Here is a 19,610-nt window from a genome sequence, read left to right on the forward strand (position 1 = left end):
GGGTGGGATAGAGGGTGTTTGGTGTGTAGGGGATGGGACAGAGGGTGTTTGGTGTGTAGGGGATGGGACAGAGGGCGTTTGGTGTGTAGGGGGTGGGACAGAGGGTGTTTGGTGTGTAGGGGATGGGATAGAGGGTGTTTGGTGTGTAGGGGATGGGATAGAGGCTGTTTGGTGTGTAGGGGGTGGGACAGAGGGTGTTTGGTGTGTAGGGGATGGGATAGAGGGTGTTTGGTGTGTAGGGGATGGGATAGAGGGTGTTTGGTGTGTAGGGGGTGGTTCAGAGAGTGTTTGGTGTGTAGGGGATGGGATAGAGGGTGTTTGGTGTGTAGGGGGTGGGTCAGAGAGTGTTTGGTGTGTAGGGGATGGGATAGAGGGTGTTTGGTGTGTAGGGGATGGGACAGAGGGTGTTTGGTGTGTAGGGGATGGGACAGAGGGCGTTTGGTGTGTAGGGGATGGGACAGAGGGCGTTTGGTGTGTAGGGGGTGGGACAGAGGGTGTTTGGTGTGTAGGGGATAGGATAGAGGGTGTTTGGTGTGTAGGGGATGGGATAGAGGGTGTTTGGTGTGGAGGGGGTGGGACAGAGAGTGTTTGGTGTGTAGGGGCTGGGTCAGAGAGTGTTTGGTGTGCAGGGGATGGGATAGAGGGTGTTTGGTGTGTAGGGGCTGGGTCAGAGAGTGTTTGGTGTGTAGGGGATGGGATAGAGGGTGTTTGGTGTGTAGGGACTGGGTCAGAGAGTGTTTGGTGTGTAGGGGATGGCATAGAGGGTGTTCGGTGTGTGTGGAATGGGACTGGGGGTGAGTCAAATGCCTCATTTTTTTGGGATATTTTACAGTAGAACAAGACAGTAAAGACATGGGCTAGACACTGTCTATCCAGGGTATCATCCCACGTGCCAAAGACGTACGGGTTAGCAGTTTAATTGGACATTTGGGTGTAACTGGGTGTCGCGGGCGGGGTCGCAGGGCCAGAGGACCTGTTACCGTGCTGTATCTCTACATAAAAAATAAAAAGGTCAGGGGGTGATCTAGTGGAAGTGCAGAAGGTGAAACAGTGTTTGTCTTTTTATAACTATCACCGGGTTAGTGCTGAGATTAATTAAGGAATATGTTTATTTAAAAAGAACTCCTAGATGATGTAAGTGGGACAGTTATTTCCGAACTGACCCAGTTCAACTTTAAAGCAACTCCAATCACAAACCCAGTTTGAATACCATGTGAAGACAGGGGCAGAGAGCAGCTGGAATTGGTTAAACCGACAGGTCCCACATCTAAAGGTTAAACTAAAATGCCGTGCTGCTATACAGCCCATGATGTCAGCTTGTTGTAATACCCAGACAGGCATACAAAGCCGTAACCATCTGAACGGAGAAATGCACCGACGCATCCTGTTCCAGATGCATGGATTCACAAGTCTCACACTAGATACATGCAAATACATACACACACAGACCGAGGAAGTGTAACCAAATATAGATAAACATGGACTTAATGAAATATTTGGGTCAGACAAGCAGATACATATGGATCAATAGTGAAGTTGATCCAAACTTTCTGAATCAAATATATCCCTGCACAGCATACAGTCCATGAACCACCACAGAATGAGGTTGAAGGGTAATCTTAAGAGTTTATTTGATACAAAGCTTCTGGATGGAGTTGGCTGCATTACATTATGAAGCACTGTCTTAGTAACTGGTCAGTTGGGGCAGTGTGACCTCAGTCCTATTCTTCTCAATCAATGGACGACAACACAAACAGAGAAAGTACTGAAAGTGGCTTTGTCGCAGGAAGGTCCAGGTTCTAGACTGGGAGAAGACTCCACATTGACCATGTATCCTTTCATGCCATCCTTGTTGGCCTCCTTCAGCACTGACTGCACGGATTCCCAGCCGCTCGTGTGCGTTTTCCTTATTCCCCTCTCCTCCCTCCTTGGAGCAGTCACTGCACCAGTCCCGAAAACAGAGATATCATTGTTATTACAGGCTGCAACTTTAAATTTGTTCACTGTGCACAGGAGGACGAGGTCTTCAGTACAATGGAAACCGTTTTGAGGAAAAAATTCACAACAGAAATCAATGAGAGATGTAGTGTCAATCTCCTTGCACCTTTAAGTTGAATGATAAACCGTTAGCACTGCCACAAGTCACAAATATATGCAAATGTTAAGTATTAAAACAAATGCAATAAATTAAAAAAGAAAAACTACCATATAATGCAGCAATACTTCCATTGTGCGTATAAACACTGATTTGTTCCGATTTTGAACCATTCAAAATATACGTGACTTCGTCTTGTGCATTCAGACAGCCAAAAAATGTAACACATTGATTAGAACAATTGACCTGGACTGGTAAAACAGAGATCTGGACCAACCTGACAGGGACCCAAGTTCAAATCCCACTAGGAGGAATTGAAATACTTTGCAGTGATGACCACATAGCCAATGGATTATTGTAGAAACTGATCTGGTTCACTAGCAACCTTTGGGGAAGGGAATCTGTTCACCATTAGCCAGCCTAGTTTGTGTGGGACTCCAGCCTGTAGCAATGTGGCTGACTTAGAAATGACCTAACGAGCAACATTGTTCAGGGGAGTTGATGCTGCAATGTCCACATCCCGTAAATGAATATATATTTAAAAAAAAATTGTCACAGTGACATTCTGGCAATGATGATCTTTGAGGTAATGGGACTTTAGTGAAGTGCAGTCAGGCTGACCGACTCACCAGAGCTGGGACAATGGGCCATCAAAGTGCCTGAGCCCCTACATCCATCCCCAAGTTACTTAGGACTCTGATCAAGCAGAGCCAAGAGATTTGTAAAGTGTCATAATACATGGAAACAAGTTCTCAGGCTCACTGGGTCCATGCTGACCTTTAATCACCCAACTACACTACTCCTATATTAATCTAATTTTTTATTCTTCTCATATTTTCATCAGCTTCCCTCCAGATCAGGGGTTCCCAACCTGTTTTATGCCTTTGACCCCTAACCATTAACCGAGGAGTCCACCGCAGACCCCAGGTTGGGAACTGCACTCCAGATTCTACCACTCATCTACACACTGTGGCAATTAACCCACCGACCCGAACATGTTTAGGATGCTGGGGGGAAACCAGGTCACCCAGAGGAAACCCAGGTGGTCACAGGGAGAACACACTGACAGGATTGAATCCAGACCTCTGGTGTCATGAGACAGCAGCTCAGCCAGCTCTGCCGCCTTTCGATTCAGACAGTTCCAGTTGACGCCTTTTGAGAAAAGTAAGATAAGAAACTGTAATGTCTCAACAGGGCAGAAAACGCTCAGCAGCTGATAGAAAGACTACGTTAACCGGTCAGTTCAACAGCACAGGTCAAGGCCATCGATTCATCTTTTACTGCTGCAGGTTCCGAGCATTTTCTGTTTCCATTTGCGACAGGAGCTGAGGATTAAACACTTCGGTTCTTCCTCCAACATCATCAGCTTCTCAAGTCAAAGTAATAACCAATTCCAGGGACTATGGGTCTCAACCGCATTTGGAGACTCACTGCTATCAACTACTATTCAAGTTGCAACCAGGAACATCCCATAAGGAGCAGCAACCTACTTGATAAGAACTTAAAGGCAGACCAGAGAACCTAAGAGACTACCGCAGAATCTACTTTCTGGACTAATCCTACAACCGTACAAGATTAATAAAGTTTCCAAGATACTTCCTTGAGAAGCAGCACAAAAAATTGAACGTATCCCCAGTGCAGACAGAGTAGTTTCTAGCTTAGTCCTGTGTGGACGGGAACCTGTTTTCCATTGTTCAGATGACCAACTTTGTCCACTCGCTGGATTTCCGACCATACTGAAATTAGAACAGAATTATATCTTTATAATGCCTTTTAGTGTTAGTCATAGTCATACTTTATTGATACTGGGGGAAATTAGTTTTTGTTACAGTTGCACCATAAATAATTAAATAGTAATAAAAACCATAAGTAGTTAAATAGTAATATGTAAATTATGCCAGGAAATAAGTCCAGGACCTGCCTATTGGCTCAGGGTGTCTGACCCTCCAAGGGAGGAGTTGCAAAGTTTGATGGCCACAGGCAGGAATGACTTCCTATGACACTCTGTGTTGCATCTCGGTGGAATGAGTCTCTGGCTGAATGTACTCCTGTGCCCAACCAGTCCATTAGGTAGTGGATGGGAGACATTGTCCAAGATGGCATGCAACTTAGACAGCATCCTCTTTTCAGACAGCACCGTCAGAGAGTCCAGTTCCATCCCCACAACATCACCAGCCTTACAAATGAGTTTGTTGATTCTGTTGGTGTCTGCTACCCTCAGCCTGCTGTCCCAGCACACACCAGCAAACATGATCGCACTGATGCACGTTAGAGCTCCTCCTCACCCTCTATCGCTCTCCTTAGTTATAGTGCTGACACAGTAAAGGACTACGTGTCAGTCCATGGCCTCCTCTACTGCCGTGATGAGGCCACACTCAGGCTGGAGGAGCAACAACTTATATTCCATCTGGGTAGTCTCCAACCTGATGGCATGAACATCGATTTCTCAAACTTCCGGTAAATGCACACCCCTCCCAACTTCTCCTTCACCATTCCCCATTTCCCTCTTACCTACCCATCACCTCCCTCTGGAGCTCCTTCCCCTTCCCTTTCTTGCATGGCCTTTTGTCCTCTCCTGTAAGATTCCCCCTTCTCCAGCCCTCCATCTCTTTCACCAGCTCTTCACTCTTCTCCCCTCTCCCGTTTCACCTCACACCTTCTACCTTGTACTTCTTCCACTCCTCCCCACCTTCTCACTCCGACTTCTCATCTTTCTCTCCCCAACCTGATGTAGGTCTCGGCCCGAAACGTCGACTGTTTACTCTTTTCCATAGATGCTGCCTGGCCTGCTGAGTTCCTCCAGCATTTTGTGTGTGTTACTTTGATTTCCAGCATCTGCAGAATTTTTCTTGTTTGTGAAAGGACTATTCTGTTGTTTATCTGAACTGCACTTTCTCTGTAGCCATCACCACTTTATTCTTCATTTTTATTGTTTTACCTTGTTCTACCTCGGTGAACTGTGTAATGATCTGATCTGTACGAACAGTAAGCAACATAAGATCACCACATGTTCACCTAAATTTGCATGAATAGAGTCCCAACCTACCCTGCCTTGCTCCATAACTCCTTGAGTTCTGGCAATATCCTTCTAAATAATGCACACAAAGTGCTGGGGGAAGTCAGCAGGCCAGGCAGCATCTATGGAAGAGTACACAGTCTATGTTTTGGGCTGAGATCCTTCATCAGGACTGGAAAAAAAGAGAAGAAAATTCAGAGTAAGAAGGTGGGGGGGGGGGAAGGGGAAGAAGAAGTACAAAGTGTTAGGTGAAATCGGGAGGAGGAGGAGGGACAAAATAAAGAGTCAGGAAGTCGATTGGTGAAAGAGATAAAGGGCTGGAGAAGGGGGAAATCTGACAACATAGGCCATGGGAGAAAGGAAAGGGGGAGGAGCATCAGGAGATAAGGTGAGGGGGGAAATGGGAATGGAGAATGGTTGTGGGGGGCAATTACCAGAAGTTTGAAAAATTGAAGTTCGTTCCAGCAGGTTAGAGGCTACCTTGTGTGTATTACTTTAATTTCCAGCATCTGCAGATCTTCTCTTGTTTTTGATATCCTTCTAAATCTTCCCTGCACCTCTGTTTTCACATGGGATAATAACAAACCAATTCCATTCCAAACTCAAACAACAGGAATTCTGCAGATGCTGGAAATTCAAGCAACACACATAAAAGTTGCTGGTGAATGCAGCAGGCCAGGCAGCGTCTCTAGGAAGAGGTGCAGTCAACGTTTCAGGCCGAGACCCTTCATCAGGACTAACTGAAGGAAGAGTGAGTAAGGGATCCCTTACTTCAGTTAGTCCTGACGAAGGGTCTCGGCCTGAAACGTCGACTGCACCTCTTCCTACAGATGCTGCCTGGCCTGCTGCGTTCACCAGCAACTTTTATGTGTGTTGCTCCATTCCAAGCTCCCCATTTTCCAGCCGTGTGTGTGAATTGATCCACTGTTATCCCAGGTCACAGACAGTACAGTCCTCTCTGGTCAGAGAGTCACAGAGTCATCATTCAGCCCAAATGATCCACGCCATCTAAACTGGTCCTGTTTGCTCACGGTTGGCCCATTTCCCTCTAAATCGCCCCTATCCACATATCTAGCCAAGTGTCTTTTAAATGTTGTTAATGTATCTGCCTCAACCACTTCCTTTGGCAGCTTGTTCCATGTACGCACCACCCCCTGGGTGGAAAAGTTGCCCCTCAGGTTCCTTTTAAATCTCTCCCCTCTCATCCTAAACCCATCTCCTCTAGTTCTTGATTCCCCAACACTTGGGAAAAGACTGTGCGTGTTCCCCCTATCTACTGTATACCCCACATGATTGTGTACACTGTAAGATTATACCCTAATCTCCTACACTCCAATCAATAATGTCCCAACTTTCCCTGCCTCTCTCCATAAGTCAGTCCCTTGAGTCCTGGCGATATCCTTGTAAATCTTCCCTGCATTCTTCCCAGCTTAATGTCAACTTTCCTACAGCAGACTAACTAAAACAGAGCATAATTGTATTGATGTTCAAAGCAAGGGAGACCGGTATTGGCTGCTGTGTATCCTAGTAGGTACCCTAATGGTGACTCCAATTCAAAGAAATTCTTCATCTGCTGTTCATCCTGAGGTTGTGAAGACACCATGGGTGTTCAGGTCTTACTTAGGTGGAGGCAGAGGAAGAAAGTGAAAAATCCCATCTCCACGAAGTAGCAACACACACAAAAGGCTGGAGGAACTCAGCAGGCCAGGCAGCATCTAGAAAAAGAGCGCAGTCGACACTTCGGGCCGAGACCCTTTGGCAGGACTGGAGGGAAAAAGGCTGAGCAGCAGGTTTAGAAGGTGAGGGAGGTGAGAGAGAAAAACACAAAGGAGATAGGTGAAATCTGAAGGTGGAGGGGATGAAATAAAGAGCTGGGAAGTAATTTAGTGAAAGAGACAGAAGGCCATGGAAGGAAGAAAAGTGGGGAGGAGCACCCGAGGGAGGTGACGGGTAAGCAAGGAGATAAGGTGAGAGGGGAGAAGAGGGATGGGAAATGGTGAAGGAGAGGAGTGGTGGGGGCGCTACTGGAAGTTCGAGAAATCCACGTTCATGCAATCAGGTTGGAGGCTACCCAGACGGAATATAAGGTGTTGTTCCTCCAACCTGAGTGTGGCTACATCACGACAGTGAAGGAGGCCGTGGATAGACATATCAGAATGGGAACGGGAAGTGGGATTAAAATGGGTGGCCACTGGGAGATCCTGCTTTTTCTGGCAGATGGAGCATAAGTGCTCGGTGAAGCAGTCTCCCAATCTATGTTGGGTCTCACCGATATCCAGGAAGCCACACCCGGAGCACCGGACACAGTATGTGACACCAACAGACTCACAGGTGAAGGGCCGCCTCACCTGGAAGGACTGTTTAGGGCCCTGAATGGCAGTGAGGGGGGAGGTGTAGGGGCAGGTGTAGCACTTGTTCCACTTGCAAGGATAAGTGCCAGGAGGGAGATCAGTGGGAAGGGATGGGAGGGACGAATGGACAAGGAAGTTGTGTAGGGAGCGATCCCTGCGGAAAGCAGAAAATGGGGGGTGGGGAGAGAAAGATGTGCTTGGTGGTGGGATCCTGTTGGAGATGGTAGAAGTTTTGGAGAATTATGTGCTGAACACGGAGGCTAGGGGGGGTGGTAGGTTGGAGGAACAACACCTTATATTCTGTTTGGGTAGCCTCCAACCTGATGGAATGAACACTGATTTTTCAAACTCCAGTAGTGCCCCCCACCCTCCCTCACCTTATCTGATTGCCTGCCCAACACCTCCCTCTGGTGCTCCTCCCCCATTTTCTTCCTTCCCCGGCCTTCTGTCTCTTTTACCAATTTACTTCCCAGCTCTTTACTTCATCCCCTCCCCCTTCAGGTTTCACCTATCACCATGTGTTGTTCTCTTTTCCCTCCTGGCCCCCCATCTTTTAAATCTACTCCTCAGTTTTTTCCCTCCAGTCCTGCCAAAGGGTTTTGGCCCAAAACAGCGACTGTACTCTTTTGTCCATAGACGCTGCCTGGCCTGCTGAGTTCCTCCAGCATTTTGTGCGTGTTGCTCGGATTTCCAGCATCTGCAGATTTTCTCCTGTTTATGATCTCCATGAATTGCACTTTTCCCTCGACAGAATTCCAGAGAGACTAATATCTCTGGTTATTAATCCTACAACCTGCTTGTCACTTTTTCTTCAGGTATCACCCACTACACACTGTCCTCTGTCTCTCAGCAAAGGGACTGACAGCCCAATCTCACACTGAATACCTTGCCCCTTGTGCTTCCTTATTAAAGACCCACTGTTCTGGGACTGAGATCCTGCCTGAGCCTTGACACCATCTGCCCTGTGTAACTTGATATCAGGACCAGATGGTGGCAGTCAGCTGTGTTCCTCAGTCACGTCCACAGGCTCTGAATCAGCCACTTAGTCTGAATGTGCATGAAGGAATGTTCTAATCCCACAGCTCTCTGCAGTAACATTCCACACATAGAACCCTTAATTCTATGCAATGTGGATCAGAATCAAAGTGTGACTTTAGACATGTGGAGTTACAGATATTAAAAACAACTGGTGCAGCAATGTCGTTTCAAGAAGTAAGCCTCGTGCCACTAAAAGGATAAATGGTTTGAAAACTAGCTTTGACTTGTTTCTGGTTGTCTGCCCTGCATGCCCACGAGATGGCTTCGGAGGATCATGGTGTGTAGAATTGACTGGTGCATTGACACTGTTCTGGCTGATCTGAAATGACTCACCGAGGAGTGTCGGACGCTCCCTCGGCAAATAATTGAGGAAGTGCAAGCAACCAGATGCAATTTTTAGAATGATGTCTATTTACGGATAATACATAGCCTAATATTCTCCTCTTTCTGGAAACACTTCATAAAATGCTGTGGGGTATATGATAGGAAATTGTGCCAAGAATTGGTGCGAAGATATGTGCAGTCACTAACTTCAGTTTATATGTGCCAGCATGATTCATTACAAGCTACTGTACACAGTCTTCTAATACCCCAAAACTTTACCTGAATATCCGTCAATTCTTTCAGGAATCTTTTAGCTATCTCAGGGCCATTCTCCATGGTGGGAATGTGGTAGTTCTAAAGAAAGAATAAAGGTCAGAATCAAAATCAGGTTTATTATCACCGGCATGAGTTTTAGAACTGCTTTCTCTACAACATTCAACCACCAAAGTCAAAGGTCAAAGTAAATTTTATTATCAAAGTACATATTTGTCACCATATGCAACCTTGAGGTTCATTTCCCTGTGGGCATACTCAGCAAATCTATAGAATAGTAACTATAACAGGATCAATGAAAGGTCAACCAGAGTGCAGAAGACAACAAACTGTGCAAACACAAATATAAATAAGTAGCAATAAATAACGAGAACACGAGATGAAGAGTCAATGACATCAGCGCCGGACTCCGGTACGAAGGTTCCCGGGTTCAAATCCAGTCGGGGCCACTCCCGAGTACGCTTTCCATCCGTGCTGGGTTGAGTGTCGAGATTGCAACTCGACCTCGTAAAATAAAGGGGAAAAATACTGCGAAATGTCTGTGAGGAGTAGCACACCACACAGTCTCTCTCTCTCTCGATCCGCGCCTTGTAAAGAATGAAAAAGACATCGTCCTGCCAACATCGCACACACACGCACGGACGCATGCACGCACACGCCAAAAATAAAGTCCTTAAAGTGAGATCACTGGTTGTGGGAAACATCTCAACGATGGGGCAAGTGAGTCTAGCTGTTCCCTTTTAATTTAAGAGCCTGATGGTTGAGGAGTAGAAACTGTTCTTGAACCTGGTGCTGCGAGTCCTGAGGCTTTCGTACCTTTTACCTGATGGCAGCAGTGAGAAAAGAGCACGGCCTGGGCGGTGGGGATCGCTGATGATGGATGCTGCTTTCCTGTGATAACGTTTCACGTAGATGCGCTCAATGGCTGGGGGGGGGGGTGCTTTACCCGTGCTGTGCTGGGCCGAATTCACTGACTTTTGTAGCATTTTCCATTCATAGGTATTGATGTTCCCACACTAGTCAATACACTCTCCATACGTTCAGTAGTGTGACTTCAAACTTCTAATGCTTGATTCTTTCATTGCATTTATTTGATTTCTAGTCATTGTTATTTGGGTCTTTGACTTCCTAGCACCAGTTGATTAATTTTTGTGCCTTTTTTCACCACATGATAACAAATCTACTGAGTGAAAAAGCCAACAAATGTCCTGTACTTTTCCGCCCAGCAATGAGACTCTGGTTACATTCAATCAGCTGCATTAGGGCAGGTCAAACCATTCACGTGTTTGACATAGACTCCAGAAATAGAAACATCATTCCAGGCTGTTACGGGGAGAGGTTACCAGGCAGAAGGAGAAAAGGATGCCAAGCCTCCACAAAGAAGTGCAAACATTCCCCACACACTCCTCGGATTCCCTGCACATGATTGCTCAATATAAACACAAGAGATTCTGCAGATGCTGGAGATCCAGATTAACACACACACACACACAAAATGCTGGAGGAACTCAGCAGGTCAGGCATCATCTCTGGAGAGGAATAAACAGTCAACATTTCAGGCCGACACAATGATCAGTCCCTTCTCCATCCATGGTCCACTCTCCTCTCCTATGTTTACGTTTTCTCCCTGTCACCTCCCAGCACTGAACTCTTCCCAGAACCTATGGAGTCACTTTCAAGGACTCTTCATCTCATGTTCTTGATAATTATTGCCTGCTTAGTTGTTTCTTTCTTTATTTATTTATTCATTCATTCTTTCTTCCTTCCTGTATTTGCAAAGCTAGTTGTCTTTGGCACATTGGTTGTCTGTCTGTCCTGTTGGGGTGGTCTTTCATTGTATTTACTGTGAATGCCCGCTAGTAAATGAATCTCAGGTTTGTAGATGGTGACACATACATACTTGATAATAAAAATAAAAATAAAAATAAACTTTCACTGCCTCCATTGCTTCCTTTCTTATCAATCATAGGATGGTGGTAAAGGCAGATACGCACATTAGGGGCATTTAAGAAACTCTTAGATAGGCACATCAATGATCGAAAGAATGGAGAGTTATGTAGGAATGAAGGATTAAATTGATCTTGGAGTAGGTTAAGGTTAAAGGTCGAAGAGCCTGTACTGTGCTGTAGTGTCCAATGCTCACAGATAAGAAACACAAAGAAGAGACAGGCAGATAGGATGGAATGAGCAGGAGGGAAAGGAAGAAACGACTAGCGGGAGAAAGAACCAGGAACACAAACACAGAAAGTCAGAGCATAGTCATAGTCATACTTTATTGATCCCGGGGGAAATTGGTTTTCGTTACAGTTGCACCATAAATAATAAATAGTAATAAAACCATAAATAGTTAAATAGTAATATGTAAATTATGCCAGTTAATAAGTCCAGGACCAGCCTATTGGCTCAGGGTGTCTGACCCTCCAAGGGAGGAGTTGTAAAGTTTGATGGCCACAGGCAGGAATGGCTTCCTATGACGCTCTGTGTTGCATCTCGGTGGAATGAGTCTCTGGCTGAATGTACTCCTGTGCCCAACCAGTACATTATGTAGTGGATGGGAGACATTGTCCAAGATGGCATGCAACTTAGACAGCATCCTCTTTTCAGACACCACCGTCAGAGAGTCCAGTTCCATCCCCACATCACTGGCCTTACGAATGAGTTTGTTGATTCTGTTGGTGTCTGCTACCCTCAGCCTGCTGCCCCAGCACACAACAGCAAACATGATCGCATTGGCTACCACAGACTTGTAGAACATCCTCAGCATCGTCCGGCAGATGTTAAAGGACCTCAGTCTCCTCAGGAAATAGAGACGGCTCTGACCCTTCTTGTAGACAGCCTCAGTGAGGCACGAAGCAAGTCCGAAGTAATGGAACACAGAAAATCGTCCAGCAGGAAAAGCATAAAGTCTCTCCATCGATAGTAGCTAACCTCAGCTGTGCCAGCACTGGTTCTCTCAGTGCTTTGAGCACTTTGAACAGAGAGCACTTTGTTCTCTCAGTGTAACAAAGCAGTACTCTGCCTTGTTACACTGAGAGAAGTTTACAATTTGACGATCTCTACTGGAGGTACCACTGTACATTCACGCAAAAGGAATCTCAGATAGTTTGTGATGACATCGACCATTCAGTATTTTGCAATCACTCATCAAACTCACATTTAAAGCGCAGCCACTTGCATAAGAACTCTGGACACACACAGAACACTATTTAGCACCCTCAGCTGGGGACGGTCAGACTGTACTTAGAGTATTGTGAGCAGTTTTGGGCCACCTAATCTAAGCAAGTTAAGTGTTGGTATTGCAGAGGGTTCAGAGCATGTTTACAAGAATGATCCCTGGATTGAAAGGGTTATTGTATGAGGAGTGTTTGATAGTTCTCGGCTTGTACTCACTGGAGTTTAGAATAATGGGGGTGGAATCTCATTGAAACTTAGTGAATATTAAAAATCCTGAACAGAGTGGACTTGGAGAGGACGTTTCCAATCGTGGGGAAGTCTAGGACCAGAGGGTACAACCTCACCTCATTACAGGAAAGATGTGGAAACTACAGAACGGGTGCCGAGGAGATTTACAAGGATGTTGCCTGTTTTGGGGAGCATGCCTTATGAGAATAGGTTGAGTAAACTTGGCCTTTTCTCCTTGCAGTGACGGAGGATGAGAAGTGACCTGATATGTATAAGACGATGAGAGGCATTGACCGTGTGGATAGTCAGAGACTTTTTCTAGGGCTGAAATGGCTAACACGAGAGGGCACAGTTTTAAGGTGCTTGGAAGTAGGTACAGAGGAGATGTCAGGGGTAAGTTTTTTTTACGCAGAGAGTGGTGAGGGCGTGGAATGGGCTGCCAGCGATGGTGGTGGAGGCGGATACGATAGGGTCTTTTAAGAGACTCCTGGATAGATACGTAGAGCTTAGAAAAATAGAGGCTATGGGTAAACAGAGGTCATTTCTGGTAAGTTCATGTTTAGCACAGCATTGTGGGCCAAAGGGCCTGTATTGTGCTGTAGGTTTTCTATGTTTCTAACCTCAGAAAAGAAGGATGCCTCTTTAGAATAGAGATGAGGAATTTCTTTTGCCAGAGGGTGGTGAATCTGTGGAAATTATTGCCACTGTCAGCTGTGGAGGCCAAGTCACTGGGTATATTTAAAGCTAAGGTTGATAGACTATTAATTTGTAAAAGCATCAAGGTTGTAGGGAGAAGGAAGGAGAATGGAATTGAAAGGGATAATAAATCAGCCAAGATCAAATAGCAGAACAGACTTGATGGGCTGAATGGTCTAATTCTGCTTGTATATCTTATGGCATAAAACTCCTTACAGCAATTTCCAACTACACGGAAATGTGACGTTAGTACGTATAAACCATTTAAGTTGGGGGGGGGGAACGTACAATGATACTGTGGGTTTATCATAAGGGATCAGGACGTTGACGGAAGAGAGTGTTAGGTTCAGTGACAGCCCACACCAGGGGAGTAGATTAATGAAACATTATCACAAAGTATACTTCTGTTGGGATTAATGTCAGGGCAGCCTGCCCTTGCTCACGTCCACATTTGGCTTAAGATATCGTTGTGTATTTAGGATATTCATCACCTCCCACAGCATTGAATCCTACTGAAATACAGCCTGTGTGGAGTATCGGTCGGAGGTTCAGTTTCCTGCTCTCCCTTGCAACCTGCTACTTGTAATGATGTCTGCAAAAACCACGGTAAGTTCAGAGAATATGACTCATCAGCTACACTCACCTGGCCCAGATAAAGGATTCGACTGACTGGACACACAACGCAGGCTGTACCGGAACCGAAAATTTCCTTTATTCGATTCTCCTGCAGTCCTTTGACCAGCTCATTCATTGTCATCCCTCGCTCCGAAACTTTAAACTCACCCTGGAAATATACAGTTGTTAATAAAGCAGAACTGCCTGATGACTGCTTGTTAATCTGCACGTATCCCCCTCTATCAGGGCAACGGTAATCACAGAATTCCACACCTTACTAGTGGAACTGGAGAGGATGGTTCCTATGGTGGGGCAGTCTAGGACCAGATGGCAGAGCCTGAGAATAGAAGTACTTTCCCTTTAGAACAGAGATGAGGAGGAATTTCTTTAGCTAGAGGGTGGCAAATTCATGATTTGAATGACTGTACAGGCCAATTCATTGGGTATATTTAAAGCCAAGGGGTTCCCAATCTAGCGTCCGTGGACCCCTCGGATAATGGTAGGGATAAAAACGATTGGGAACCCCTGTTTAAAGCAGACGTTGATAGTCCTTGATTAGTAAGGGGATCAAAGGTTACAGGGTGAAGGGGTTAAGAGGGACAATAAATGAGTCATGACGGAATGATGGAGCAGATTTGATGGGCTGAATAACCTAATTCTACACCCATGTCTTATAGTCTCATGGCCTTGTATCACTGTTTTAGCTTCCTCATCCAAAAAACCACCAGCACTGTCCCTGCTGCGTCCACCAGCAATTTTTATGAGCACTGTGTCAGGTTAAGTAGGGCTCACAGCATCTCCAATGTCCACAACTAAAGCTAAAGGTTCCTATCTTTGAAAAGGAATTAATGCCATCCCATCATCTACAGAGAGCAGATGGAGGGAGAGGAGGAGGATTTTCATCTCCCATCTCCCTGGATAAGAAATGAAATGTTCAACAGGTATAATTTTCGAATGGTAATGACACTGTTCAGTCAGTGTGATACATTGGCGTAAAGTCAGTAACTTCTATTTTGAAAATGTCTATTTTTTGCAAAGCTGGTGCTGTTCATTGATATTCCCAACAAAATAACCCGGTTTGTCAAGTTACAGCCGCACACAATGCCTCACTGAAATGTTTATCAGACAGTGGGTGGTGCCCATGAGCTAACAGCACTAGTGTGTAACATGAGGCCCAGATCACAACTTAACACCAGTGTGCACCACTGCACCCAGTGCAAAACTTTGGAGAAGACAGGGGAATGAGGTTGAGAGGGATAATAAATCAGCCATGATGGAATGGTGGAGCAGACTGGATGGGTCAATTGGCCTAATTCTGCTCCCATGGACTTACTGCCCATTATACTGCTGGTGTTTAGGGCAGCAATGACGGTCCTCCACCTCTGGTGGTGCTCAGGGTTTCCTTCATCACGTCAGTTTTCACTACTGTCAGTCGTAGTCTCTGGTGGAGACTCAGGAATACCGTCACACTCAGATGTAGGATTCTTCATTGATGTTTCCATAACAATTTTGTTTGACCAGTCAGGGTTGTCAACCTTGAGCTGAATCCCCAAACCTGGAGGACCGGTGGACCACTCTTAGTCTGGCCTCTGACCTTTGACCTGTTTGGTGTGGGTCACCCTACCAAGAGCCAAAGCATAAAGCCCCAACTCCAGCCAACATAGCTCTCCGGGTCACTGAAGCACGCAAGCCGCCAAACCCCATGACGAGGTTGTGGTCCTCTTGGAGGTCTGCTCCTATGTACTGTGGTCTCAATACAACTGGTATCTAATATGACACCTAGTGCACAATCAGGCTTTCAGTACACACAAGTGATCTCCCTCTTATGACTTATGAATCGGATAGGGTAAGAGTTCGGCACGGACTAGAAGGGCCAAGATGGCCTTTTTCCGTGCTGTAATTGTTATATGGTTATATGACTCGGGCACCGCACAATTGCTGAATCAGACATCAGGCAGGAAATCACAGTGGATACAAAGCTTGCTTTCTGGACTGACTGGTGATGCCTGACCAGAAATAATATCTAAAACACGCTGATTAGAAATTGATTCTTCCAACTTGCGACTAGCAGCTTGAATCCAACTGGCAGCAGCACCCCATACCCAGTCTGTCAAGCTCCAAGCAGAACCACACAGAACTAGCTCATGTGGAAGAGTGATAGTCTATCATTAAAGGAATCCCACCCAATGCAGAAGCGAGTGAGAGTGTCTAAGAGTCAGCGAAGAAGCACATGAAGATTTATTGATGAAATGCCATCGTACCCATTGTCGAGCCAGATCCAGCAAGCTCTGCCTAGTGACACCCGGAAGGATCGTCCCATCAAGTGGAGGAGTGAGCAATTCCAGTTCTAAAGAAGAAAATGTAAAACTATTCAAAAAGCATCAACATGTAAACATCAGCATTTCGAGCTAGGCAGTCCTCCCCAAGCATCTTCTGAACAGGGATTAAAGGTTTGGGAGCTCAGGGGATTTTGCAAGTGCTGGAAATCGAGAGTATCACAGACAAAATGCTGGAGGAACCCAGCAGGTCAGGCAGCATCTATGGAGAGGAACAAACGGTCACCATTTTGGGACAAGACCCTTCATCATGACTGAAGAAATGCGTTGAAAGTTTGCGAATTCCCTGTCACTAACACACTTAAAATCCACAACCCATCGTCAACAGATGTAGCTGAAAAGGCATGTAGTCTGAGAAAGTTGGGCAAAATGGTCTGGCCTTACTATGGAGGACAGGTAGGCAGGTCAAGCAAGAGGCAGAGGGAGAGAGTGAGAGCAAAAGCAAGAGACAGGGAGAAGGGGAGAAGTGTGTATATACACACACACACACACACACACACACATATGAAATTATAAAAGGGCAGCCTTGAGTCTTGTGGGTGATTTGGACCTGATACTGTATTGATGCCAATGAGCTGGGTGTGGCATTGGTGTTGCCCGTGATACGTACCACCCTGCTCGTTCTTCCAGTAGATGAAGATGTTCATGGTCCCCACCTCTGTGATCTCATGCTTGTCTCCGTAGAGCCACAGCACCTGCTGGCAGCCATGCTTCAGAGCTTCGTACTGTACATAAACTGTGGGGCCGTAATTACTGGGCAGTGAGGAAGCGAGAGGAGAATTCTGTCAGATATTGTGTAACATAACCTGATGGTTTTGCACGTGCGTTCACCTTGCACATCATTCCGCGTGGCGAGGGCCTTTCACTAGGGTATTCCAAGCTGGAATAGTCCAAGCCTGAGCATTTTAATTAAAGTTAAGATGTTAGAATTGCCTCGCTTCATCATGTCAGTCTGTCCCAACAAAACTCTGGCCTACAAGGAGGCTGCTACGCTCTGTGCTAGGAGCAATAGAACTGGTTTGAAAGGTTGTGAATACACGGCGTGGCACGGTAGCACAGTGGTTACTGCAATTGTTCTACAGTGCCAGTGATCAGGGTTCGATTCCCATCACTGTCTGTAAGAAGTTTGTACGTTCTCCCCATGATCATTCGGTTTCCTCTGGGTGCTCTGTTCTCCTTCCACATTCCAAAGACTTAGGGTTAGGGTAGAGTTAGTGAGTCTGGGCATATTATGTTGGTGCTGGAAGCACGGCAACACCCACAGGCTGCTCCCAGAACAATCCTCACACTGTGTCGGTCACTGACACAAAATGATTTATTTCACTGTATGTTTTGATGAAATAAAGCTAATAAAGCAAATAAAGCAAATAAAGCTAATCTTTAACATTTAAACTCTTTACACTTTCCAAGTTGGTAACTGGATATAAAAGTAGGGCTGGTTGAATTTTAACCTCCTCCCAGCACCAACAGTTCTTTGGAGTATGATCCTACTGACACAGATTTCCTACTCGTTGTCCACACACAAGTCCGGTATGTTGCAACAAAAAGATTATTAGTCCACAGCAGAATGCATTAACAATCAGCAACAGGAGACCATGCTAACGTTCACCCTCCTGAGTCCGTGGCTGATAGGAGCCGTGAACAGTGCTGGGCACTCCTTGTCGCTGTGGCCCACTGCTGGGAAGTCCACGACCCTTTAGCCCAGGGGTCCCCAACCTTTTTTGCACTGCAGACCGGTTTATTATTGACAATATTCTTGTGGACCGGCTAACCGGGGGGGGGGGGGGGGGGGGAGGGTTGGAGGGTTGCCAATGGACAAGAGTAGCAGTCAAATACATTGTGTTTACCCCAAGAAAGACTACCATGACCACGAAGCCTTGCGCCGGCACCTGTGTGCGTATGCATGGCGCGTACGTGCCGATTTTTTTCTACAAATCGTTTTTGGCGATTCTGTTCAGTGAAACTACACTGTACATACATTAATATCTACTTTATATAGGCTGTGTGTTTATCATATCATTCCTGCTTTTACTATATTACTGTTATTTTAGGTTTTATGTGTTACTTGGTATGATTTGGTAGGTTATTTTTTGGGTCTGGGAATGCTCAAAAATTTTTCCCATATAAATTAATGGTTACTGCTGCTTCGCTTTACACCATTTCGGCACGTAAGGTTTCATAGGAACGCTCTACCTTAGCAGGGGAAATACGGGACAAGGACAGTCTCGTATGGGACAAACCAATTTAGCCCCATGTCCTGGCTAATATGGGACAGTTGGCAACCCTGGGGGGTGGGGTGGAGTGTTAATCACAACCGGAATATAGGTGATAAGTCAACTATAAGTCACTTATAACTGGCTAATACACTCAATTTCGTTTCTAAAAGGTTTTATCTAACAAATTTAATATTAAAAACACAGCGCATATTTTCCTCGCATGAATATAGTGATAAGTCAATAGCATCATAACATTTTAAGTAACGTTTGGATATTAAACACACAACACATATTTTCCCCGTATGAACATATAAAATCATTGCAACACACCAATATCGCTGAATCAGTGGGAGCCCTGGGCTTGTTTCCCTGCAACAAGACAGTCCCATCGAGGGGTGATGGGAGACAGCGATACTCGAAGGGGGTTCCTTACGTCCAGTCTATTCTGCAATTTAGTTTTCGTTGCATTCATTGCAGAGATATGTTGGAAATGGAAGCAACGTTTTCAGTGCTTTCGTGGCTATCTCAGGATATTTAGTCTTGACCTTGATCCAGAATGCCGGCAGAGATGTTATGTCAAACATACGTTTCAGCCCGCCGTCATTTGCAAGCTCGAGGAGTTGATCTTCTTCCCGCGCTGATATGGATGACGCGTGGGTAATGACCTCGCGTGCGTTCAAGTTCAACAGTGCGTGACAGGGAATGAGGAAAGGTGCAGCTGACTCATATCGTTTCATATCGCCAAATCATATCGTTTCCTCGCGGCCCGGTAGCGCATACCTTGCGGCCCGGTGGTTGGGGACCACTGCTTTAGCCAATGCTGGGAACTCCTGGTCTCCACAAGCCCAGTGCTGTGAACTCCTTGTCCGCACAGCCCAAAGTTGGGAGATCCTGGTCTCCGCAACTCAGCGCCAGGGGTTTCCAAGTCTGGAATTCCTGGTCTCTACGGCCAAATGATTCTCTCCATTAAATTATATTTTTACCACTCGTATCTACGTGTCTACTTCATTCGCTTGAGCTCACTTACCCTCCCAACTTGCAGTCGCCCACACCTCCTTTCCAAGCACGCACAAACTGGGGGTCAGCGAGCAATGAGACAGGGTTGAAGCTTCCAGTAGCAAAGTAGGGTCCAACGGGCCCAATGATAACGAAGAGCAAGGCATGATTGGCTCGAGCCACCCCAAGTGAAGGCTGCGGAGAGATAAGAAACGCGCGATGATGAAAGTGTGCTCCCTTCTTATGAAATAT

The 19,610-nt window shown here is 45.9% G+C and overlaps 1 protein-coding gene across 1 annotated transcript in view; it reads right to left on the reverse strand.

Annotated features, from left to right (window-relative positions):
* Positions 1-1,591: 1,591 nt before the first annotated feature.
* LOC134354050 (branched-chain-amino-acid aminotransferase, cytosolic-like) overlaps positions 1,592-19,610 on the reverse strand; it is a 40,664-nt gene continuing 22,645 nt past the window's right edge. The window contains exons 6-11 of the mRNA XM_063062760.1: positions 19,390-19,553; positions 16,757-16,899; positions 16,072-16,157; positions 13,839-13,979; positions 9,104-9,178; positions 1,592-3,831 (exon numbers count right to left, since the gene is read on the reverse strand). Coding sequence (XP_062918830.1) covers positions 3,790-3,831; positions 9,104-9,178; positions 13,839-13,979; positions 16,072-16,157; positions 16,757-16,899; positions 19,390-19,553 — 651 coding nt within the window. The 3' untranslated portion in view covers positions 1,592-3,789. The remainder of the gene's footprint in view (positions 3,832-9,103; positions 9,179-13,838; positions 13,980-16,071; positions 16,158-16,756; positions 16,900-19,389; positions 19,554-19,610) is intronic.

Source organism: Mobula hypostoma, chromosome 11, assembly GCF_963921235.1.
Source record: "Mobula hypostoma chromosome 11, sMobHyp1.1, whole genome shotgun sequence".
Lineage (NCBI taxonomy): Eukaryota > Metazoa > Chordata > Chondrichthyes > Myliobatiformes > Myliobatidae > Mobula > Mobula hypostoma.